This window comes from Phocoena sinus, chromosome 5, assembly GCF_008692025.1.
Source record: "Phocoena sinus isolate mPhoSin1 chromosome 5, mPhoSin1.pri, whole genome shotgun sequence".
NCBI lineage: Eukaryota > Metazoa > Chordata > Mammalia > Artiodactyla > Phocoenidae > Phocoena > Phocoena sinus.
Window position 1 is genome coordinate 88,217,386 of NC_045767.1, and position 27,447 is coordinate 88,244,832.

A 27,447-nucleotide genomic window follows, 5' to 3' on the forward strand; every position below is an offset into this window, starting at 1 on the left:
CATGGTTGTCTGATTTTCACACTCTCAAAAGTTAAAAGCAATGGAAAACTGTGGCTTCCAAAGGCAAGTAGTCCTGATTGTAAAGGGAAATTAAAGTGTTTACTAAGTATCCACCAAGTGTCAGGCCAACTTAAACAGCAAATATGTAAAGATGAAAAGCCAGATTTCTTCTGCTCCAGAGGACAAAGTGATTTAAATAATTCCATACAAACAAGATGATTGCTAAGCAGAAGCAAAGGAGACATAGAAATCAGAAACAGATTTAAAAAGGGCAGTTTCATGAAACATAATCCTATGGGGGAAACAGCTTTAAGCTCTTAAATACCATGTGTAATAATTGGTTTTCTTTAGTTTTAAGAGTGCAGTCACACTGTAGTAAACTTCACAAGGATTTCTATTGAAACTTAGGAATTTTAATAACTTGATGCCTAAACATTAATGCTTTGGTTAACCAGAATATGTGGTTTTCCAAAATGATTCATTTTTCAATAATTACATGCATCTAGAAACTAACATTCTCTCCAAAGATCTCAAATTGGCAGCACTTGAGCAAAATCTAACTGTGCATGGGTTCTGTCTTCAGACACAATATTTTAAAATAGTTTTAACATATTGACAATCAATATACAAAAATGTTCTGAATAAATAATAAGACACTTAGACTAGCCTAAAAAGTGGAAGATTTGGCAACAATGGAGCATATATATTACATGTCAAAATTGACTGGAGCTGAGTATTTCCAGGCTTGCACTTTCAGGAAGACCACATTACAGTCTCTGTGATACATTCTTTTCCTTCAACCTAGGCCTACTTCAGGCAATTACGTTTCCTGCCTGGTTATTATAGCCATTTCATTCTGTGATTTCTGAAAAAGTAGGTGCCATGTAGATACCAATTCACTTTACATAAATTATTTCTAATCATTATAATTTTATAAATTGGATTCAATATGAATATCATTATTTTAAAGATTCAGAAAATACTGAGAAAAGTTAAGAAAGTAAATTCTTATGAAAGTTACTGCTAACTAGTTGGAGAGCTGAGTTTTCCAGTATATCACATAGACTTGCATATGGCTAACCATATTTTTAGTGTTGGCAAATGATAAGCAATGAATATGAAAAATGTATTTTTTCACATATTAATGAAATTTTAGTTGAAATATCCAAAATGTCATTTGAGACATTTATTTAAAATGTTTTAGATTAGAAGAGGCACTGAGGTACTTCTAGGAAAGCAAACAAACAAAAAGTTTATCCTGAACGACCCAACTAGTACATGGAAGAGGTGAGCTACACAAACATGAAATATAGATAATCACTATACATTATAAACTCCTCCTTACCTGTTATCATGTTCTAAATCAACCTGAGCGGAAGCACTCCTTGGACTATATGGTACAAAAATTGGATGGAAAAACAATTCTAATCTTCATGACTTCGTAGAATTTGAATTCTGTTTAGGAATTTCAAACCACAGAATTACCATGTTATGGAGGAACAAGGTTTAAATAGCACTGGGATAACCCATCATAGATCTCCCACTCTCTGGACTACTTGTCTTCCTTTTAGGAAACAAGGTAATATTTTCATTTATCTTTTTATTATTCTATATAACTTGTAATATTGTAAAACCTAATAACATTGTTCTAAAAAGTATTTTTAAAGAAACCAATGTCAGTGTACCTTAAGATTCTTTGAGAAATTGGTAACTAACATAGCTACTGATTTATCTCCTTTTCAGTGCTTCTGAATATAATCAACATGTAGACACTGGAAACTATTATAGTGCTCTATCTTATGATGAAATGCCACAATCTTATTTTAAGGATGAGCTCATCATAATGAGGTTTTTGGAAATCCAGGGTACTGTGTATTTGATGTATGACCTCCTGAGTCATTTTCTTCATCTGTTAATAAGACTCATGTACCTAACAAAATTGTTCCAGAGACTAGAGAAAGAATTTACAACATACCTAACACAATGTCTGGCAATAGCAGTTGCTTAGTAACTACAACCATTTCTATGGTTCTCATTTATCAACATGCTAAAAGCATTTCTTTAACTTTTAGTTAACGTTTGCCCATGTTCCAACTTCCTTCATCCATGGAAAATAAAATCTTAAGTAAAATTAAGGTAAATGGCTATATATAATAAATTTATTTCAAAATTTTAAATTATAAAATTTAATATATATCTAATCTTATTTTAAAACTTACTCATTATGAAATGCTTCTAAAGTGAGTGTCATATGCCTCACCCTGTAAGAGTAAACAAACATATCTGAGATTCTTTAGTAGGAATGAGAAATTAATAACAAAATCAGGCAATGCAAATCTTAAGATAGAGAATAATTCCTGTGCATACACATTCTCTAGATGTGCATAGGTAGAGATCACCAGTAAATTTAACAGTTTGAGTCAAATAAAATCTTGCCCTTTAAGAATAATTAATTTCATATTTGTAGATCTACAGAGTAAAACACTGTTATATGTCAAAAAGCATTAGAATAACTTTACTTCACTTTTCAGTTCTCTGTTTATCCACTGGAAAAGTTGAACTGATATGTGGTCAGCAAACCTGGGGGACTTATATGTAGTCACAGTATTAGAGATGGAGCTGGAGGGGGTCTTATTAATCAAATATTTTTAGTTAAACCTCTCTTTGGCTAGATATTCTAAGTGAGGTTCAGCGATGTTCAGTGACTTGCTCAAGGTTCAGCAGCCTGTCCCAGGCTGATCTGGGATCAGCAGGCCTCCTTGTACCCATCACAGTGTTATTTCTACCTGATAATTCTTCCCCTTATGAGGGAGCCAGGCTCTTTTTGCCTCACCTGAAATCTGATTTCAAAATGATTTTGCATTTCTGATAGTGATTCTCTACAAGATTAAAGAAGAATTGTAAATAATATGGCCTTATTAGTATAAGCATAACTTATTATTTTCACCACTGTATCTTCATGTCTAGAATGGTACCTGAAACAGGGTAGCAAGTATTCATTGAATAAATTAATAAATAAATTAACCATTTATACATAGGGTCAATTATTCTACTAACTTGCTAAGCCCCAGAAGAACTTCTACAATTTAGAAACTAAGATTTTTCATTATGTTGTGTTAATTTTTCCTTATAAAAAACTCATCATATTCATATCCATGTGTTTCTCGGTGAATCTGCTTTTATCAGTCTTCATTTACCTTTCTTAATTAACTGGTACAAAGATAAATAACACATAATTAACAAGGAAATATGTGATTTTAAGGAGAGTAAAACTATTATTGGTTAGCTCCCTATCTATTTCACAGGACCAAGTAAACATGAAGTTCTTCCTTTTTATCTGCCTTTTGGCTGTTGCTCTTGCAAAGCATGTAAGTATAATAAGATATTTATGAGTATCTATTACCTGAATATAAGAATAGTGAATCTTTTATGCAGACAATGGCAGGGGTAGGCAACAAGGAAGTGTGACCTTTAAAACCTATAATCAAAGATGACGTTGGCCTCACCTTACACAAGATATCAAGGTGGACAAAAATACTTTTTATAAAGTGTTCTCCTTGTAGGGTTGGAAAGATTTTAGTCTTAGGTTAAAAGGCATACACTTTCTTCCATATCTGTTTGAATTTACTGGGGAACTATTTTCACTCCAAGAACCACTTCCTAAAAGTTAGAAACATATTAAACCATAACACGGACATCGTTCAAAGTTCAGGAGAGCGACAGGTAAAATGTAGATTCCCAAACCATCTCTCAAGCACATGTCAGAATTCCGTCATTCTTGACTACAGTACCTCAGCAGATATGATACTTAGACAGGAAACAAGCATGTGTTGAAGAGTGCTAACTTTGAAAATTACTTGCCAAATAACCTAACGCAAAGTCATCCCTTAACTTCTCAAAGCATCGTATTCTTCTAGTAAGAATGTAATAATAATATTCATATCACACGATGATAAAGAAGGACTAGATTCTTCATGTGAAGTGCTTCAAAGACACAGGCACACAATCTATTAACTTCCTCAGGAGTAACTCAGTTTTTCCCTTACCCTGCAGCCTGTGTTGCCAATCCCTCTCCCACCCAGTGTCTCACTCCCTACAAATGCACTATATCATCAGGGTAACCAGAGTTCTTTGCCTCCTTTGCATTTCCATATCTCACATATCAATCTTGAAAAGTTTTTGTTATTAAGTTTAGAGCCAATCCAAGAGCATAGCCAGAGTAAGAATTCTAGTTAAGCAAACAGAAAAATATAGTAATAATGCTTCAGTGATCAATCTTACACCAAGCTTCATTATTTCTTTCTTCTGTTTATAATCTCCTAGTCTTAACTACTCTTCTTCCTTTCTCTCTAAATCAGTAATTGTCAGTATTTCCCTTAAGATTAATTAAATCTAGCAATTAACATAAATGAAATAAAACAAAATGTGATGGTATTATAATATTTTAAGATTCTGTAGCACATCTGCACATACATCATATTATATTTTAAACTGTGACAGGATTAATATCAAATACTGAAAAACTAACTCAACACTTCCTAAAAGCAATAAATACATTAAGCTATAAAAAGGATTCATTTGAAGTACAGAATGATTTGCTTATTAATATTAGAGCATATAATATTACAATAATAATGAAAAAAATCAACTAAACACTACACATTTCCAGAAACAAATTTCTAAAAGTCTCTTGCCATCAAAACAAGAACAATAAAAACAAAACAAAACAAAAATAGTGAGATAGCTTTGCATTTAAAATCTACCATAAAACTGAAACTTGTATTTGTTTTTGTTTCTTTTATAGGAGATGGAACATGTCTCCTCCAGTGAGGTAAGACACTTTGGTGTCAACATAAAATCCTTTCACTTAGTAAAAACATAATATGCCCTAAACTCTTGTCCTTAAAATAGTTTTTCACCAGTGAGTCTAGAACTACAGTCAGAGACAATTAGAAGTGAAGCCATAAAAAAAAAGTAGATATGGAGGAGTAAAGACCAAGAAATCTACACATTCAAATCACCAAGATTAGATTTGTGCATTTTTTCTGAAGACCTCTCAATATTAATGATGTTTGTTCACAAGTCGTGATGAACATTTTGTGAGTACAATGACAGGAATCCATTCTATGTTTCTGCAATGAGGACTCAAGCTTTTCTGGAACTATGTTAAATGCTACTTTCCAAATGACTTCCTGGCCATAACAGATGCCCACAGACAACTTCAAGGTCACCTAAGCATTTTCTTGTTTTCTTGTGGTGTATTTAATCTCTTTTAAAAAGACAAAACATGATAACAATAAAAAAAAAGAACATTGGAAATTGTACAGAGGAAATATTTTCTTTCTTCTCTGTGGATGATATTTGGGAGAGCTTTTGATTCAGTTATTCATAAACCAAAGCACAATGAAAAATTAGTTAGTTATCTGAAATATAATAATTATGTAGAGGGAGTGAAACTTTGGCTAACTTTGTTGTGTAATTCAGGTAAAAACTAATATGTTATCTACCCAATGGATAATGGTTGTAGATTGATATTGTATTAAGCTAGAATGAATTTAATTTAGGTAAATAAGTAATATTGTCTTTCTCTTTCTAAGGAATCTATCAACATGTCCCAGGAAGTAAGTCCTAAATTCTTAAATTAAATATATTTTAACTTTCTTTTTTTAATCAAAGTTATAAAATAAATTTATTTAGTTCGTAGAAATATAAGCAGGGAAAGAATATGGTCCTTCATCCCAACAAGGTACATCCTGATTACTTTAGTTTGTTAATCTTCGATTGATGAGACTGCTTTTCCTATCAAACATGGGTCACTTTCTCATTCAGCCAAAAAGATTATTATTTTTTATTATGATTATGAAAATGGTGATGTTTTCATTGTTTCGCCAAAATGCTATGGACTAACATGAAAAGAATTCCAGGAAAAGACTTGTGAGCCATTTTTGAGCCACAATTTTAAAGCAGAATATCTTAGAAAGAATTTCTTGTTAAAAGTTCATCACCTTTACTTTTCTTCCTTAATTCTGTACCCTTTTGTTCAAAAAATTATATTTTCTTTGCTATCACTTTATGCTCAAGAATATTACCCTGGATTTCAGTAAATGCTATATCTTTTTGGTTTTGTTTTCTTTTAGGAGAACATTTGTTCCACATTCTGTGAGGTACATATTGATTTCACATCAGTAGTACAATGTGAAGTAAAATATAGTATTAGAACCACATTGAAATTAACCTGGATTTGGAAAATATATTTCAAGTCAATCAAATTTGAAAACCAAGATTATCTTTAAAGAATGAGACCAAAAGTATACCATCTTCTCTTAATTCTATGACTAATTCAAATGAAGAAAATATATCTTCCCATGAATCAACTAATACATTTCATTCCCAGATTCTATGAGGAATGAAGAACTTGTCTTTTAATGGTTTTCATTCTTGAAGTCTCAAACTTATTTTCTTCTTTCTAAAATTATTTTTCTATTGCAATATTTTCTTAAAATTGACTCAATCAATTTGTTTATCACAGAAACAATATATATTTACTTCCAAAGGCATGTTAGTTGGGTTAATGATTTATTTTTCCTAATACATAATAAAATAAGTAAGGACTATTACAATGAGAACGAAAAGCTTATCCATGACTTGCCTAAAATTATCTTGTGCATCCATTCATTCCCTTGACAAAGCACTTATTCAACAAGAACTATGTCCCCAACACTACCTTAGCCTCTAGGAGTACAATAATAAATATGTTAATCTCTGGAGATACAACAATAAATGCAATAAACAATGATAAATACCACTGGTTGTATGTTTATCACCAAATAGAAAATTCTACTATAATTCATACAAAACTCTTACAATGTACATTGGTGCTCTTTGACAGACATATCCGGTATCTGACTCCAGAGGAAAGTACATTTTAAATCAAGCCAGTGTCAAATCAAGAACCTACCATTCACCTTCAGTGTAGTTTTAGCCTGAAAAACCTCTCAATATTGCTTAGGGCAGTGTTTCTCAAAGCGCTACCTTTCAAGTAACAGCATCAGCATCACCTGGGCATGCTTATGCACTTTAAAATTTGAGAACCTCTTGTTTAAGCGGAGGTGAAAGAGGGAATGGTCACTAGTATAATAAAGACATGCTGTGGTAGAAATATCCAAGCAATGAGCACAGTGGGAAAAAGTGTCTGGAAAGGAAGAAGCATAGCCATGGCCCGGAAGCTTGTGTCCTGAGGCATAGCCTGAAGACTTCCTACTTAGTGTCTAGGAAGTCTGCTTTACGGTTTCTCTAAGCTTCAGGTCTGTCTCAAACGGAGAGCCAATGGCAGCCTCTCATAAATAACAATTGTGTCCTGTAGAAAGGGTTTGCAGGATTTAGTTTGTCACACACCTCACTAGTCCTACTTTGTAATATTTTTGTCTCCTGTCTACACTCCCTAGGCATCTGATATTGTATGAATAACATAGAATTGATGAAAGCTTTAAAATGAAACATATTTTCAGTCACATGTTATTAATTTTACATAGAGTGAGGGCTCTCAGTAATTTATTTAATCTGTAATAAATAACATAATTTCTCAGTAATAGTAGCTTGGGCCATAAATATATTTAATTAACTGCCCCTTCTACTCTAGTACAACTTTAAGGCTAAATCATGCAGGTTAAGTTAATTCTTCTTTTCTTCCCCTAAGGAACCTGCTGAAGTTCCCAGGGAGGTAAGTAATTTTCATTCAAATAAAATGGAATTCATATCACCCAGCCCTGTTTTCTTTTTGTGTATTTTTATAGCAAGTGCTTTTGTTTTCTTAACAGAAAGTTAAGGTTACTGTGGAAGATAAGCAATACCTGAAACAACTGGCAAATTTCTTGTACAAATTATAATTTCAAGTAAACCATGATAGTATTGTTGTTTCTTCTCCCAAATGTTCACACAACTCATTCCATCCCAATGAGTTATTTACCCCCAATTTATAGTAAGTAATATATTTTTTGTTACTTTAATTTCCAGCTATTATCTTATCAAACTTGTGGATTTATAGTTTAAGAAAAATGAGTGTTGAGCAATTATCCAACTGATTTTGAAGGAATTACGAACTTTAGAAAATGTATTTCAAGTTTAAATGGTGTGAGTGAGATACCAGTGTAGTTGAGGTGTCACGTTTTTGTCCACTCAACTTCTCTTTGACAACAGTGTCATAGAAAGATACCGCAACTGTAAAGGTTTCCAAGCCATATATAGGAGGTCATGTAACCCATCCTCTGTGGATTAGAGAAGCTTGCTGTGTGCACAAGGAAAGAGCACCTGCTTTGGAGTTATCAACTTGTATTCCAACCACAACTTCACAAATCATTACTTAACCTCTCCAAGCTACAGTTTCCTCAACTAAAAATGAAGATAGTTATATTGACCCTGAGGAATTACATTATATGATATGTATTTCAATTATGCAAAAAATTGCTTGGAGCACAGTAGTTAGGTGCATCTAAAAAGAAGGTAACAATTATTATTATCATATCCCTACACAGAGCAGACATATCTGCTAAAACCTTTAGAACAGAAGCAGTCTTTCTTTGAATACTTAAAAATTGGGACTCCCCAGATAAGACCTCTCTTTTTAGGAAATTCTGACTGCCAGAAAGGCCATTCTTAACTTTGTCAAAATGCTTCTAGTAGCATTTTTCTTTTGTACCACTCTTTTAAGGTAATTCTGAATTCATCCAATAATTATTCCCAGGCAATTCTAAAGATGAGTTGACATTCTACATGCCCATTTATTTTCAAATCTCTATGAAATTAAAATTCTCCTGAGTGAAGATGGCACTGTGGCTTTGTATTTAGTCTCTAAAACAATCATCAGAGTCAGATCAAAGGCTCTGGAATTTACTAGAATATTTATTGAGCCTGATAGATAGATAGATAGAAGACAGATAGATAGATAGACATAGCAGGCACTATGAAAACTGCTATATATTTTAACAAATATAATCCTACATGGTAAATAATGCTCAGATAAATTAAGCAATATGAGCAGGGTCATGGATTCCAATACCCAGGATTAAGGGAATTAAAGTTCAGTTCTATCTGACTCCAAAGACCAGACTTCTTACATACATGGAAAAGAAAATGACAGACACTTACCTTCTAATTCAAGAAATGTTCCTTTCCTTTCTTATACATACCTTTGGTTTTTCCACATAGATATTGTTCTGGAGGCCTTAATAATCAGATAATTTCTTTAATTTTGCAATTTATTATAAATGTAGGAACAGTTACAATAAATGTTATGTTACTAAACTATTCTTGTTAGGTAAATTTGCCACCATTTATAAATTATCTAATTCAATAAAGTTCTAAGTAACTTGGTTCTTCCAAAATCTGCTTTTGACACAAGGAGGAAATTCAGCATTAGAGTAAATATTGATAATTTTCTTTCTCTCTAGAGCAAAATAAGTCAGTTTTATCAGAAGTTCCCCCAATATATCCAGGCTCTATATCAAGGTCCAACTCTTATGTACCCATGGGTTCAAGTTAAGAGAAGTGCTGAGCCCTTTATTCCCACTGTGGTGAGTGCTGCTTTTTTATTTGTTGTTTGCTTGTTTGTTTTTCTTTTTGTTTTTGGTGAGGGATGAGTTCAGGATAAATATATGTAAAATAGCTAGAGGCAAAATGTCCCAACGACTTGTAACTGAGAAAGCAGAACAAATGCAAATAAAATCTTGTAGTCCAGAAATTAAATAGCAAACAAAAAATAGCCCAAATGTAGTAACAAATAACAATAGTAACCATAGTGACAAATAAGAAATTTAATTTGAATTGTTCTAAGTGTATGTTCCTACATCATTTTGCTTGGCTCCTCAAACAAGTCTCTAATATATGAGGGGATAGTAATCATTAATTTCATGTAACAAAAATATTGTATTGTTAAGAAAATACGAGAAAGTGAAGTAACTTGCCCAAGTTCCAAGTACTCTCTACCATTTTGTTTCATAAAACAGTCTGTCTTAAGGAACTTTTTCTCATATGAGGAATAAATAACAAAAGTTTTCCTGACCCTTTTTTTGGTTACAAAGCAGACAGCAGCTCTCTACCAGTGAGGTAAGGCATTTTCCTACAAAGTCAATACCCTGGTAACTAGCAAGATATTATACACTTATTATACACTGTACTAGACAGTCTTTGATGTAGTTTTTAAGCAATAAATCTAGATTTATATAATATAGGAAAATCGGATCTTCAGATCTCAAAGAAAAATCTGGGGAAGGCAGAACAAAAATGTACACATCCAAGGATACAAAGATTAGATCTGTTCTAGTAGACCTTGCCAAAAATGTTAACACTACTTCTTTTTAAAGGTCACCATTAATATTACTATCACACCAGAAGACATGGTGTAGATATTACATTTTATAAACAGAGTGGGAGGAATCCAATGTATCATTCTGAAATAAGAACTCTAATTCATCCAGATCCATACAAAGTGCTGTTATCCAAACGTCTTCCAGCATATCACACATGATTAAATACATTTTCACGTTACACAAGAAATTGCCTAGTTTTTTTTTTTTTTTTTTGTGGTACACGGGCCTCTCACTGTTGTGGCTTCTCTCGTTGCGGAGCACAGGCTCCGGACACGCAGGCTCAGCGGCCATGGCTCACGAGCCCAGCCGCTCCGCGGCATGTGGGATCTTCCCGGACCGGGGCACGAACCCGTGTCCCTTGCATCGGCAGGTGGACTCTCAACCACTGCGCCTCCAGGGAAGCCCAAGAAATTGCCTAGTTTTATTCCTACTTAATAATGAATGAAAAAGTTCAGAAAACAGAAATAATTTTACGAGTAAGATTAAATGCATCATTTCAATCTTTTTTAAGGAATCTGTCAGTTCCTCTCAGGAAGTAAGTCAAAACCACTTATATTAAATATAGTTAAGAAATTATTTTTTAGTTTGTTATGGTTATAAAGTAAATATTACTTATTTTGCATAAATATAAGCGGGAAACAATGTGGCTATGCATCCAGTCAGATAAAATGTATTTATATATTTATTGGTTCATTGATGAGATATGTCATTCATCACTCACTTAAGAAATATGTATTTAGCAAGCATTATGTCCTTACATGATCTTAGATCTTTGGGATACAACAGCGATTGAAAACACAATAAAAATAAAATTAATTATTCTTCTTTATAAAAGAGGGGTTTTCTGCATATATTCAAGATGAAATTATGTATAACCAATACAGTGAGAATAAAATGTCTAATTCGTTTCTAAATTTTTTTAAGGAAAATTCAAAGAAGACTGTTGATATGGTAAGGTATTATTTCTATATGAAGCTCTATTTAACTCATATTTTCAAAAACTAATATGAATAGTTAGGTCTATCTGAAATGTTCTGCTTTTAATAAAATAGAGTTATATTTGTAAGTTATTAAAAATATAATTTCTCTCCACCTTTTAATGTGTTTCTCTCAATTGCCCTGAATTCTTTCAATTAATCCTTCCATGTAAGCCAGACTTTCCACATAAGTTTTATATGGTTCCACTACCTCTTTCTTTTTTTTAATCAAACTTTTACTATTTTTTGAACTGGAAATTTTACTTTTTCTTTTTTACCTTTCATACTAATATCCTTTTTGTAACATGAGAAATATCTTTAATTCCACAAATATCAAAAATATACTGCTAAGGATTCAATCATCCTGGTCCCCAGATTTTGATTACTTTTTTTATTTCTCAAGGAATCTTCTAGTAGCTTATATAGTGAGGAGAATGGTACTTTTAATATAAAACAATTAGTTTATTAAGAAATACTGTGCTTTTCTGTTAATTATTTTAAGTAAATTAGGTATTGATATTTTTTTAACAGAGCCACATCAAAATAGCCAGTAGACATAAAGAAAAACGTGTAAGAAATATACACAGAGTCATTTTAGAGGTCTGAAATGAAGTAGATACATAGCCAAGAGTAGCTGTTTTACTCCATGCTTTTGATAATGTTCAACTGGACTCTGGTTCATTGGTAATAGTAATTTTTAAAATAAGCCAAAGCCAAATCAACATCCTGTCAATTGCCTTCACCATAGTTCTACCCTGAGTCTCTCTCACTGTTTAAAGTGTTGAATACTGGATTGGGTTATGAGTTGTGTAAATCACAGGTTCAAGAACACTTGCTGTGTTACAGTGAGCCAAATGTGTAAGCACAATGGGAAAACTTCCTGGGAGACGAAGTTTTGGAGAGCATGGATTGTAGCCCACAGTCTTGTGGCCTGAGGCACAGCCCAACATCTTCATCTTCACTGTAGGAGGAAGCATTCTTTACCCTTTCTCTCAAATTGGGGGTACCCAGGCACTAAAAAAAAGAAAACAATGATCTTCCCAGAAAGGGCATGCAGGCTCTGCCACATACCTCAACAGCCTAATTAGTTTTAGTTTTTCTCCTTTCTCTCTCTCTCTCCTCACCTTTGCATCTGCATATACTCCATGAGAATTTGACATTATATGAACAATATAGGTAAATGGAAAATTCAAAATATATTTTCAGTCAAATATCATATGGACACAGAGAATGCTTTGATAATGAATATTTAAACTCATTAAATCCATAATACATTCCTATAAAGTAGTACTTTGTTTTTCGGTAACAGTGGTTTTGCCTTGAATTATTAAAATAATTAGCTCTAATTCTCTACTATAATGATATAGACAAAATTACTCGTGAGCTATCTAAGTAAAGCTGATCCTCATTTTCTTTCCCTAAGGAATCAACCGAAGTACTCACTAAGGTAAGAAATTTCCGTTCAAACAAAACTAATTACATATTATCCCATATTTTCTTTTGTATTTATCACAGTTTATTTTTATTATTAACAGAAAACTACATTGACTGAAGAAGGATAGAATCGCCTAAATTTTCTGGTAAATTTTCCATGCAAGCCTTTGTAGCACAACCAGTCTCAGCTTGGACACTGAACTGCGATCCTCTCAAAAAATATAAACAAAAAAATGCTATTTTTAATACAGTCTAATTTCTATAAAAGTCTTCCCTATACTTTGTCAAAACTATTACAAAAACATTCTCCCATTGTACTAATTGGATCATTGCCATGTATCCACTCAACCATTATTCCCCAGTTATTCTAAAAACCCATTGATTTTTCATTTTGTAAAAACAGGAAATTATCCTGAAGGCAGATGTCACTGTGTTTAATTCCAATTTTAATCTCTATAATAATCTATAGTTGGACCCATATAGATGGTTCAAAATACAACACAGAGGAGAGGGATATTTATTAATATGTGACAGGCACTATACCAAGTGCTCTCTCTATATTAATTCATTTACTTCTACAAGGTAAGTGACACTCAGAGATTAACAACTGACTCAGTGTCACAGATTCTTCTAAGATAAATCACACATTCTATATGACTCTCAGGACAAGGGTGTTTCCACCAGACATGGAAAAGAAGCCACAATCTGAGACACTTATTTAGTAAATTAAGAAATTATCCCCTTGCCTTCTTACACACACCTTTTTTTTCTTTTCTTTTTTTTTCTGCTTAAATACTTTGGCATTAGGGTCTGAAATAACCAAAGAATATTCTTAATCCTACAGTTTATTTTATGAATGTAAACATAGAGTTAATTTTATATGAATAACCTCTCCTTTGCTTAAGTCTGTTTGGTATCATTTAGAATTTATCCAAATAAATAAAGCTTTAGTTTATTTGGTTATGTCCAAGAGTGCTCTGACGCATTGGATAACGGAAAAGTTATATTTTTTTCTAGGACAAAATCAACCAATATTATCAGAAATTAACCTGGCCCCAGTATCTCAAGACTATTTCTCAGTATCAGAAAACTATGAAGCCATGGAATCACGTTAAGACAAATGTTGTCCCCTATCTGGTGAGTTCTCCCTTTTATTTTTAATTTTAAAAACGGAGTTATCTTTTATAGTAAAAATAAGATAGGGAAATTAAATTCCAGCAAGCTCTCAAGTAGAAGCTGAAACAAAATTAAGTAAAAATTCTAGGCTGGAAATTAAATTAAATTAATCGTATAGTACAAATATAGTTACAATAAGCAGAAATAATTATAATGATAAATTGTGTTTACATTGGATTTAAATTTCTTAAGTGTTTGCTTATAACATTTCAGTTTATTCCTACAGCAATTTTTCAAGTTGGGTCAGCATAGAGAATATGACTTCTATTTCACAGAAGTATCTGAAATTCCAAAAAGTAGCCTGACACAGCTCTAATTAACATTTCACCTTTATTTCATTTTTTAAAAAATGTGACTTAGGAAACTTTTTAAACATTAGGAATAAGTGGGAGAGCAGGAAATTGCACCCAGAGAACTGACAGTTTAACATAAAAATATAGGATTGGAATCAGAAGCCCTGACATAAATAAGCTTTTGACTTTGGTCAAGTCACTTCATTTTTTCAGGATTTTTAAAATATGATTTAATTTATTAGATATACATGTAGCATTTAAAGATATCTGTCCTATAATTAGAGAAAATAAGAATTTAGCATCTGTAGTTTGAATATGAGATGCCAAAATGACGCTCTAAATATTTCCATGGGGTAGTAAATATTCTTTTTGTTTTTTATTATAAGCACATAACTAAAATATATTATTCCTTTCTCTTTTAAAGAGATACCTTTAAGATTCTTGAATTAACTGCTTCTACTTGATTATGGTATCTTTAGGCTTATAATTTAAACAATAAATAGGATTTTTGTATGAAGAATGCATAATGTTAATAGAGTTTCAACTTTAATTAAGTCATACTTGGTTTATGAAATATTTTAAATTTTGCTTACACCTTTTTGATTCACAAATGTAAGTGATCTGTGTATGTGCATGCATTTTATAAATATTTTGAAAATAAATTATAGGAAAGTTTCTCTATAGCTGATAACACATTCAGCCAGAAGCAACAGCTCTGGGTGGAAATTGTCACAAGCTTAATGGTCACAAGGATGTTAACTTATCACCTTTGAGTTCAGACTCAGAATTTCAGTTTGGTGGAAGAGAGTTTTCCTACACAAGCTAGTTTAAAACAAATTCTCTCCATTATTTTCTCTGGAAAAATCACCACTGTTTTAAATACACAAAATCTACTTTTCTTAGTGTCTCTCTTTGACATTTTAACCATTGCTTTAAAGCCAGGATGAAGGGCCAAGGAAACGAATAAACATCAGTGTTGCTTTTTTGTGCAGTCACCTTTTCTTTTTCTTACGTTGTCCTTGCAGTATATAGGTCATCTCCAATCTAGGAATTCTGTCTCACTCAAGTTATCTTCTTGTTCCTTTTATATGTCCTGCAATGAGACAAAGTAGGTTTCAGAGAAATGAGTAATAACAGTGGTAGTAATTTATTGAGGCCTTACAATGCTAGTCACAATTCTAAGCCCTTTGCCTATATTAAAAAATTTCATATTCACAAAAAACCAAGGAGGTGGTTAATATTATCAGCCAATTTGAGATAAGGAAACTGAGGCCCATGGAAGTTAAAAAGACTTGTTCATAATCACCCTGCAGAAGTGGAAGAGCCAAGACTCTAACACAGATTTCCAGCTCTAGGACTCCAACACACCACTACTGATGCCAAACTACACCTAAAGTCCACCTAGGGGATTTTTTGGCTTTAAGTACATTGTCACAAACATGATTTGCTTTGTCATGTCATTTTGGCTCTCCAAATGATGAAAACGGATCAGACAACTTCAAAAAATGATTTTATGTGAGAAGAATAATAACTATTGTGAATAAGAGCTGAAATCACAGCTGTATTTTATAAATAGCAATATGTCCATTGCTATAGTTATTTATACATTTGTTTTACACTTTTCAAAAGCTGATCACGTATTCTATACTGTGAGAGACATGAGGGAGACAGAAATAAGGTACCAAACTTATCCTCATTAAGCTCTATGCTAGACAAAGATACAGGAATGGCAATACGAGGTGCCAGATGCTAAATTAGAGGCATGAGAAGTAGCTGGTAGTACAAAAAGTTTGTGATGCATCAGACTTAAGTCATAAACTAAGTCTTTCAGATAATTAAAACTAGACTAAGCAAAGCAATGGCAGAGAAAAAACGAAGTCAAAAGGTATTGAATTGGCAGAAAAATTACAAAAGAAATAGAGAAACAAAAAAATGCACAATAGATTTTAATAATTTTAAGCAATTTCTTAAAGTATCAGCCCAAGGTCATTTTGCATAATGATTTTTTTCCCTAAAACCTAGATTTCAATTAGATAAAAGGGTTTTAAATGTAGAAAGCATTTTATGTCTAATAAACTATTTAGAAAATAAGAATAAATTTTCCTTCAAAATTGGCTAAAAATGTAAATATTTACCACTTAATGAATAAATATAAATATTTCTTTTATATGCAGGATTGAAGAACCTGGCTATCAATTTTCACTCATTCATTAAATTGCTCCACAAATGGTTATTAAAACCTTACTATGGGGCTTCCCTGGTGGCTCAGTGGTTGACAGTCCACCTGCCGATGCAGGGGACACGGGTTCGTGCCCTGGTCCAGGAAGATCCCACATGTCGCGGAGCGGCTGGGCCCATGAGCCATGGCCGCTGAGCCTGGGCGTCCGGAGCCTGTGCTCCGCAACGGGAGAGGCCACAACAGTGAGAGGCCCGAGTACCGCAAAAACAAACAAACAAAAAAACATCTACTATGTGCTAGGTATCATGTTGAACACTAAAATATATTAACTAATAATCATTATAAATAACAACATTCTGCTAGAATAGGATGGATGGGTGTGTGTTCTGTATACAAGCATACATTGTTTCTTGAATATAAATCTAATAGATAATATTGTATTATCTTTTTCTTTTTAGGCTTGACTGGAAAATCTATCTTCTACATTTTCTTATCTACCACTTTACTTCATACTACCAACATGTTTGGAGAGGCCCACTAATAAGACACAAATGTTGAGAGAAAGGAAGACTGTGCAGAATATTTCCTGAATTATTTATATTCTCCCTGTTAGTTCATGTTGAATATACTGGGTTTGTATGGTGGTTTCATAAAACTTAGTTGATGATTATTTAAAATACTTTCCCTACTCTTTCTGAGTTGCAGAACTACATTTCTTTTCCTCTGAAAATAAAATTTCAAGTGCATTCTTTGGTGTGTAATCATCATTTCCATTGTTCATACTGGCCCACTAGGCTATGGATGATAATATAAATGGTCCTTTAACAATCAGTTTACACCAGCTTGATTACCACCAAAATAACTGTACACTTTCTGGGTAATGCAATTTTACTTCTCATAATGGATAACCTTGAACACTACAAATTATATTCTCCAAACACAGCTAGGTTTACAGTACTATTCAACCATTGTTTTACCAATTTTTGATTTATTTGTGCTCATAATCTATCACAGCATTAATCCCAAATCTTCACCAGATCCCTCAATCCTCCTATCCCAGGTCACATTGTCACACTAAAGTAGGGAGTCAGGCATTGAGAACATAAACCTTCCAAGGCCCCCCATTAATGGTATCAACAAATGAAGAAACAGGAAACGCAAAGAAGTGGATTCATGCATGGAATGTAAGGGAAAACTCTAAGGGGGTGACATGTCCAAGAAGACAAAGGGATAGGGAAAGATAAAGGAAAGTTGATTTAGGAGGAAGGAATAAAGATGAAAATTATTTGAGCTTAGAAATTTGTGTTAAGCATCTGCTTATGATGGGAAAACACTGGAGGAGTTTTCACAGGGGAGTGACATTACATGATATGTACCTTTGGTGAAAAGATTTGAAAATTGGAGACTTTTTCTTAGACACGGTAGAATACTCCAATCCTTTAACCCTCTCATTGTATTCCATTCTGTCCAAGCCCTCTTAGGCTCGCTTCTTATTCAAGCTGAACACTGAAGTGTTTTTCAGAAGGAGGTAACATATGCCATATATTTTGAAAGGGTAAGAGGTAGAAGCTAAGATAATTCTTCTTTGCCTTCGTAGAACACTCCATCCCTTTTTTCTTTGTCTTCGTAGAACACTCTATCCCTTAACACTCTTATTACATTCCATTTCCTCTATTTCTTATTCGCCTCACTTCCTTTCTTGCACAGCTCAGAATTCACCCTTGATTTTTTAAAATATCATCTTGATAACTCGTGTAATTCTTTGCACCTCTGTACTTAATCCTATGGGAAAACATCCAAACAGGAACTAAATTTCTATTGCCACTCCATGCAAGGAGCTGAGCACTAAAGTAAGTTTGTTTTTTAACATTGTTGGTCACCAAAGACTACTTATCAAAATTTGTCTTGTTGGCATTAGAGTTAGCAGCCTTCTTCAACACTCCCTGGAAAAAATCTCACTGGAAAAATATTTGCCTTTCTACTTTATTGACAAATATTTTGTCCATCAAGCCTAAACACTATCCACCTCCCTAGTATGACACTTCAATAACTTGATCTAACTCTGAACGTAACTTTAACTGTCTCCTTCAAGTCTCAAGGGATGTGGTGATCTTCCTCTAGTTCAAAGCTAACAGCTTTTTGGTGCTTTTTAAATTTACTCTGTAGGCTTTCCTGGTGGCGCAGTGGTTGAGAGTCTGCCTGCCGATGCAGGGGACACGGGATCGTGCCCCGGTCCTGGAGGATACCACATGCCACGGAGCGGTTGGGCCCGTGAGCCATGGCCGGTGAGCCTGTGCGTCTAGAGCCTGCGCGTCCAGAGCCTGTGCTCCAGAATGGGAGAGACCACAACAGAGAGAGGCCCGCGTACTAAAAAAAAAAAAAAAAAAATTTCCTCTGTAATCTATCCTTTTCAATGATGTTCAGTGGGGCAAAGTAATAATGATGATTATCATATCTAAAACCATTTGAACAGCTATGTGCAGGGTAATTTATATATTTGTCTCAATTATCCTTACAATTATTAATATTACTCATAGTTCCTTTTTTTAGAAGAGATTAATGTTTATTACATCTGCCATATTAATTTAATATAGGCCACATTTATTTATGATCCAGTAAAGGTTTTTTATGTGTTATGTGCAACCTTTAGTGTACATATAAGGGTCATTAAAATTATTGTGCTCAGTACATTTAAATATATATATATATTTAACATCTTTATTGGGGTATAATTGCTTTACAATGGTGTGTTAGTTTCTGCTTCATAACAAAGTGAATCAGTTATACATGCACATATGTTCCCATATCTCTTCCCTTCTGCATCTCCCTCCCTCCAACCCTCCTTATCCCACTCCTCCAGGCTGTCACAAAGCACCGAGTTGATCTCCCTGTGCTATGCGGCTGCTTGCCACTAGCTATCTACCTTACGTTTGGTAGTGTGTATATGTCCATGCCTCTCTCTCGCTTTGTCACAGCTCACCCTTCCCCCTCCCCATATACTCAAGTCCATTCTCTAGTAGGTCTGTGTCTTTATTCCTGTCTTACCCCTAGGTTCTTCATGACATTATTTTTTCTTAACTTCCATATATATGTGTTAGCATACAGTATTTGTCTTTCTCTTTCTGACTTACTTCACTCTGTATGACAGACTCTAGGTCTATCTACCTCATTACAAATAGCTCAATTTCGTTTCTTTTTATGGCTGAGTAATATTCCATTGTATATATGTGCCACTTCTTCTTTATCCATTCATCCGATGATGGACACTTAGGTTGTTTCCATCTCTGGGCTATTGTAAATAGAGCTGCAATGAACATTTTGGTACATGACTCTTTTTGAATTACGGTTTTCTCAGGGTATATGCCCAGTAGTGAGATTGCTGGGTTATATGGTAGTTCTATTTGTAGTTTTTTAAGGAACCTCCATACTGTTCTCCCACCAGCAGTGCAAGAGTGTTCCCTTTTCTCCACACCCGCTCTAGCATTTATTGTTTCTAGACTTTTTGATGATGGCCATTCTGACTGGTGTGAGATGATATCTCATTGTAGTTTTGATTTGCATTTCTTTTATGATTAATGATGTTGAGCATTCTTTCATGTGTTTGTTGGCAGTCTGTATATCTTCTTTGGAAAAATGTCTATTTAGGTCTTCTGCCCATTTTTGGATTGGGTTGTTTTTTTGTTATTGAGCTGCATGAGCTGCTTGTAAATATTGGAAATTAATCCTTTGTCAGTTGCTTCATTTGCAAATATTTTCTCCCATTCTGAGGGTTGTATTTTGGTCTTGTTTATGGTTTCCTTTGCTGTGCAAAAGCCTTTAAGTTTCATTAGGTCCCATTTGTTTATTTTTGTTTTTATTTCCATTTCTCTAAGATGTGGGTCAAAAAGGATCTTGCTGTGATTTATGTCATAGAGTGTTCTGCTTATGTTTTCCTCTAAGAGTTTGATAGTTTCTGGCCTTACATTTAGGTCTTTAATCCATTTTGAGCTTATTTTTGTGTATGGTGTTAGGGAGTGATCTAATCTCATACTTTTACATGTACCTGTCCAGTTTTCCCAGAACCACTTATTGAAGAGCTGTCCTTTTTCCACTGTACATTCCTGCCTCCTTTATCAAAGATAAGGTGACAATATGTGCATGGGTTTATCTCTGGGCTTTCTATCCTGACTTCAGACTATACTACAAAGCTACAGTAATGAAGACAGTATGGTACTGGTACTCTTATATTTCTAATAGCTATTAATATTATAACTTGCAGATGAAGAAATTTTAGTAGAAAAAGAATAAGTTGTCCCTAGGGGCATCATTCTATTTGGACCTGTTGATATTTACTTCCTGGTAATTTTCCCGTTGTGGAGCACAGGCTCTGGACGTGCAGGCTCAGCAGTCATGGCTCACGGGCCCAGCCGCTCTGCGGCATGTGGGATCTTCCCACACCGGGGCACGAACCCGCATTCTCTGCAGCGGCAGGCAGACTCTCAACCACTGCGCCACTAGGGAAGCCCCCTGGTAATTCTTATAACAGTCTTTATCTAGCTACTTTTTATAGGTATTTTGCAGGACTTCTTTTCTTTCTCCTGCACAAACATTGATGTTCTCTAGGGCTCTGACCTCAGCCACTTCTTTTCAAATTCAACATATTTTTTCCAAAATGTGTTATCCACTTTAAACATTTTAATTGCCACATAACAATCAGCTGATAAAATCAACTCCTAATTATCTAGATAACTTCAGCTCTAAATTTCTGTCCCCCAATATTAGACAAACATACTCAATTGACTTCTGAAACTCTCTCTATATGGTTAGCTTCCCAAATTAAAATGTAAGTAATATTAGAGGTAACATGTAAGCAGAGCTTCACTTGAGTCCCCAGTGTTAAAACATTATCTGGTATTTGGATGAATTCCATATATTCCATATATTTCAGACCTAATATTTTATTACAGTAGACTAAACTGGAGCATAGCATTTATCATAGCTCCTAAATTTTTATGCCATAGCACATGGTGAAAACACCTTTAGAACCTGAAATGTTTCCCAGTAGGTGATACCAATCTCCCAGTGAATCTATAAAAAGAAAATCTCAATAAAGCACCCATAGAATGGCTATGTTTAAGCAATTTTATTTCCTGGTAAGCCCTCCAAGACAAATTAATTGCAAAGTGTATCCCTAGGTAAGTAAATGAGATGACTTCCACTTAAGGAAGTTTAGCCAGAAGCCAATTAGTTGTTGAAAGACATCTGCCAAAAAACATAGTTTGGACTTTGATGTCATTTATGTTAGGTAATGCTGACAGTAGTTAAATAGCGGAACCAGATTTTATGTGAAGGGTCTTCCTAGTCAGACTAATAAAGCCATACATTCTTTTGTCACTCTCTAGAAGAGAAGTACAAAATACATTTTATATTTTCTGAAACAACCAATTTATAATATTAATGTTCATAGGGTCAATCAAAATGAAGCTTTTATTTTGGGCCTGCATTGTGTGTGTCGCTTCTGCAAGGGTGAGCAAATGGACTTTTTAAATTACAGCAATAATATACCCATCAAGTAATTATAGACAGGGATTCGTGTTAATGGTATAAATTATTATAGTGTTGATAATGATGCAGCAGAGAGATATGTTAATGGACATGTGGTTTGCTGTGCCAAACTTTTCAAAAGAAATTTTTAAAAATCTGAATTTAAAAAGTTGTGTAATCTGAAAATGAATAAACAGCAAGGAGAAGAAGTGAATTCAGAAATGCAGTGGGCTGGAGAAAGGTAAAATTAAAGGGAATCAGAATTCCATGAAGATGATCTTCACTGGTTATATCTTCAAATTATAGAAAACTGGATTAGGCTTCCTCTGGCAGTGAAGTCCCACTGCTGGAAGTATTTATGTAGAGTCACAAGGAATACTTAATGGAGTTAAAGTAAATGGACTTAATGACTACCAGTGTATTATAAATAGATGAGCCTCTAATGTAAGAAATAGCTGATGGAAAATTCTTAATCCTAGCCAACAAGTGAGCTAAATATCCTCTTTTGGAAAAAGAGAAAATTATGACATCTACTCCATAGGATGGCTTTGAAGATTAAATATGATAATTATGTAAAGTACTTAACAGAGCACCTATGATATAGTAGGAGCTCAAATGCTACTTGATATTATTAACTATTATTATCAGATTATTGACTGATACTACTAATTATCACCCTGTGAAAATTTCAAGATATTTTCCAATCTCCTAAAATCACCTGAATTAAACTCTAATTGTTAAAATAGTAAATGATGAGTTTCCTACACTATCTTGTCATTCTTATCTCATACTCTGTTGTATAATCTGTGAGAAATTCATAAAAGATATTGAAGCTTAACTGGAAAACAACTGGACATATGTTCCTTCTGCAACTGTTAAGAGGTGGCTACAAACCACATACATACAGACAAACACACACACAAATGCAAACAAAACCTGAAAGGTGAAAGAGAACAGCAAAACAAGATATATGAAAAAGACTGAATGATTTTTCAGATGGTAAGATTTATGTACATGTAGAAAATTACAAACCGAAATCTATCAGCCAATATAAAATTTCCTGAGACAATGGTCTATGTTAAAAAAATATAATGATGATAACAATAATAAACAACTAATTTATACTAGCGATTTATATTTCAAGAAGAAATTAACTATATTAATAATACAGTTGTACAAATTCTTCAGTAATAAAATCTTGGTACAGATGTTTTCAAATGAATAACCATAGTCAATTAATATTTTTCCTTTTGTTTTAGAAGTGTTTCTACTTCATTGATGAGGTAAAACTTTTTTTCATCTGTGTATAAATGTATTTGTTTTTACCTTAAAGTATATTTTACATTTTAAAACTCTGATTTTTTACAAGGCAATTTTGTGACAACTATTGCTGTTAAAATATTAATGCTATTAATCTCTTCTTATTTGATAGAAAAATATTTGTGGAGTATAAATGTATTTGTGTTAAACATATTTACTGTAAGGTCTTTATTTCTTTTAAATGAGCAGAAGCATTAAGTAAGTGTACTCCCTTTAGAGTGTGATAAAATTTTTGCTATACCCAGGTTTCCTCCTCATGCCTCTATGAAATTTTATGACAATACTATACTAAGTTTACTTCAGCAAACTAAGAGATTAATCTGGGAAGGCTTTGCCTGTATGAAAGATTAGAGCAGAAGAAAGCATGACCTAGGAATTACCAGCAGGAGGAGTATGTCCCAAAATGTTAAATGACTTCTGTGCAGCAAATACTCATAAATTATCACGACGCAGGACACTAAAACATTCATCACTTGACATATATTAGAATTTTTTTAGTTCTTTGTCATTTTTACCTCAATTCTGATGACAGGAGCATGCTAAGAAAATGATACTGGTATCTACCCACAAGCGTGCAGTAGAGAAACATGACAATCTAGCAAGGAAAGGTCAAGAGATATGATCTGGATGTGTGCAGTTTGAACCAAATACCATTAGATATATGGAGAAGAAGTAGAAAGGTTTTGAAAATAATTTTTTAAATGAAAACAATGAGATAATACTTTGAATTTCTTATAAGAGTTAAGATTTTAATCTTAAGAATCTAGGGCTCTCTGGTCACAGTATGAATCATTGACATTTGTCTCTGTGAACACTCTGGAACATCTATCACTTGTGTATTATGCATCATACCTTCAGGTGACAATATGATCCAGGAGCAAATATTTTATCTCAGTAATTCAGGAAACCAACCTAAAATTGGAGAGAATATGATACACAATATTAAATTTTAATGAAGAAGCTTGATAGCTGGGAAACAGTAACCCAGACACAAGCAAAGAAACCTTGTCTGTTCTTTCCAATATCTAAGATCTAGCATGTGGACAGCACAGAGGAGGCACTCTATTTTTTTTTTTTTAATTTTTGAAAATCTATCAAGAAAAACAAAATATCCCAAAGCTACTGAGGAAAAATCTACATTCATTGAGAAGTTATATTGCAAAGCCTTGTTTAGTCCCTAGGGATTTTGTGATAAACCTAAATGATGATCTAATGTAAATATCTGGTGTAAATAAGTCACTAGCCAAAGAATTAATCAAAACACTTGGTTCCCTGTACCTAAGTATTTGTAAATAGTTATGAATAAGAAAATTTAAAGAGGGTGTAGAAAAACTGGAACCAGTAGGACATTAAAATCAGTCATTGCCGATCTACTTTGTAATAAGGTATTTAGAATAACAGGACTGGGTCTACACAGTCATAGGAAAGCAAAGCAAACAACTATATTGCTTAAGAAAGAAAATTCTACGTTACTCACACAGTTTTGGCAGTTATAGTCACTCAGAATGCCAGTAGAGATCTAAAGAAAGATTTTTTTCAGGGACCTGAAACTTAAAACCAACTTTGTTTTCTTTGTTGTTTTAGAATTTTGTCTCATCAGGTGGAGAGGTAAAATATATCTATATTTGTTTATATTTTAAGAAATATAAATATATTTTAAGAAATATATTTTATATTATTAATTTTCTTTTTAAAATAGCATTTTCTGTCTAATAACATTAAATAATTCAGTATTATTAAGTTTTTCCCTGAAAAGCTAAATAATTTCATAACATGTTATCTTTTCTTGCTGTGATGGTCTCACTTAAAAATGCATCTATAAGGATGAGCATATTTATATTTACACATATTGTAATCTTTTATTCATATTGATATCCTGCCCAATTTCACTGCCACTTCATTAGGTAAATACTTTTAAATGAAAATTATATAAATAAAGTTTTATATCATAGAAATGTATTGCTGATTAAAAAAGGCAGCATTTTCCAACAAATATGAAAATTGGGTCTATGTTTATCAATAGTGCATGTTACTGACAGGTTAACTTGGAATACATGAAAAGAAAATAGCTCCATCAACCAGTTACCATTAAAATAAACATATGATAAGAAATATTAAATATGGCTTTTTATATTTTAAATGATATTTATGTTATATAAATTTTTACTTTCTTGGATTATAATTGGGCTATGCAATGAATCAAAGAATCTAGAGTCTTAATATATAAACAAATACATACCAAATTTGCTCAGAAAACTGACAAAGTTATAATAGGAAATAAAACTTCATGTGTGTGAGACTAAGAAATGTCTTAATTTTCTATAAATTCTTACATAAGGTTGTGACCTTGGAGCTCCCTGACAGTTTTACATACATGTAATAGACAAAGCTAGAGAAGTTAAAGGAAAATGAGGAGGTCCTTCTACCAAAAAATAATCATGTGAAATGTAATAGTAAATGCATTAGTAATATTTAGAATTTTCTCATTTAAAACACTATCGGGAAAATTAAATATGAAAAGCCCATAGTATATATTGTGAAATGATCATCACAATTAGTTAACATCCATCACCACGTATAGTTACACTTTTTTCTCGTGATGAAAACTTTTAAGATCTGCACTCTTAGCAACTGTTAAACACACAATATGGTATTGTTAACCATAACCAATTATATCTCAATTGGGAAAAAAAAAAAAAAAAAAGCCAGCAGTCATCCACATCCAGTCTGCTTTCCTTCTTAATAACAATTTAAGATGCCTAGCCTTGAAGGAGTAGAAGCTTTGAGGAAGGGTGGGAGGAATTCAGAAGGACAGCTAGAAAAGGTATAACTAAGTGAATGCACCCTTGGGGGCACTTTAGAGACTCAGCGGGTCCTGAGGGCATCCAGCTAGGCGTGCTGTGCAGATAAAGAGGCTTGGAAGGACTGATCCTACACTGTGCATCTTCTTTTCTTCTATTGTTGTCCTGGCCTAGCTGGCATATTGTGCAGTTTATAACACTCCAAGTCACTGACACACAAAATATTTCCTTTTACATTGAAGTTTATTCCATTTTCTTCAGAAATGATTAGTTCTTATTTTGTAAGTGATGCAAGCACATTAGCCTTGAGAATGAGACTAAATTGGAATTCTTTAAAAAATAACCTTTACTCATTGTACATCATCACAGTCATAACATAAGTAATGTAGCGATAAGATAGAGGTAATGACTTTAACTGACTTCTTTGCTCTCGTTTAGGATTACAGCGGCAATCCTGACAGTCCTTACCCAGTTAACCCAACTCTGAATATTCCTTATCCCATACCAGACAGTGATTTCACTCCTCCTGTCTATCTTACAAGGAATTAGTTCCCCAATTACCCTGGGAATCCTGACCGTGATGCCGGGGTACCCTCATATCCCTGGGTTCTCACTGCTCCTGGAGCCCCCCTCTACCACATTCCTAGTTTTCCCATACCTTCTTGGTTGTCCCATCATCCTCCCCCTCCTTGGGCTTTCCGCCTTCTTCTTCCCTCAAAAAGACCTATGGGACCTTATTTCCCACCTGATACAGCTGCACCTACTGCAGCCGATCCATATGTACCTAAGTCTCTTGCCCCACCTACAACAAACCCACCTTCTATCCCAGAGACTGAGCCACCTGCTGTGACAGAGCCTGATGAAGCAGAAATTGCAGCAGCTGCCCCAGGACCTCAGTCCTCTATTTCTCTTGACCAGGTGGGTTGCCTCAGTCTTACTCCTGTTATGCATGAGAGGTGTAGGAGCAGGAAAGAAACAGTCTCTCCACAAGCAAATATATATTGTATCAGCTGAAATATTTTGTACAGCTTTACTGAGACACAATGACATACCAATACTGAAAGTGTATACTTTGGTAAATTTTGACATATTTATACACACCCATGAAAAAAATCACCAGGATAATGAATATATCCACCACAGCCAGAAGGTTCCTCCTGTTTTTTTTAATATTCCCACCCTCCCCTTTTTTCCTGTCCTTGATCTATTTTCTGTCAGTACAGATTGGTTTGCATTTTCCAGAATATTATATAGGTAGAATCATACTGTATATACTTTTTTGTGTGTGGTTTCTTTCACTCAGCACAATTATTTTGAGATTTATCCATGTAGTTATGCATATCAATAGTTCAGTCTTTTTATTTTTTTGGAAAGTAGTAT

The 27,447-nt window shown here is 33.6% G+C and overlaps 1 protein-coding gene across 1 annotated transcript; it reads left to right on the plus strand.

Annotated features, from left to right (window-relative positions):
• The first annotated feature begins 3,317 nt into the window (after positions 1–3,317).
• LOC116753977 (alpha-S2-casein-like) lies at positions 3,318–26,616 on the plus strand. Its single transcript, XM_032631992.1, is given in 14 exon segments — positions 3,318–3,368; positions 4,805–4,831; positions 5,598–5,621; positions 5,705–5,746; positions 6,138–6,164; positions 7,697–7,720; positions 7,818–7,862; positions 9,447–9,578; positions 10,084–10,101; positions 11,289–11,315; positions 12,765–12,788; positions 12,877–12,921; positions 13,793–13,912; positions 26,506–26,616. Coding segments are annotated over 14 exon segments (717 nt in total).
• The last annotated feature ends 831 nt before the right edge of the window (positions 26,617–27,447 follow it).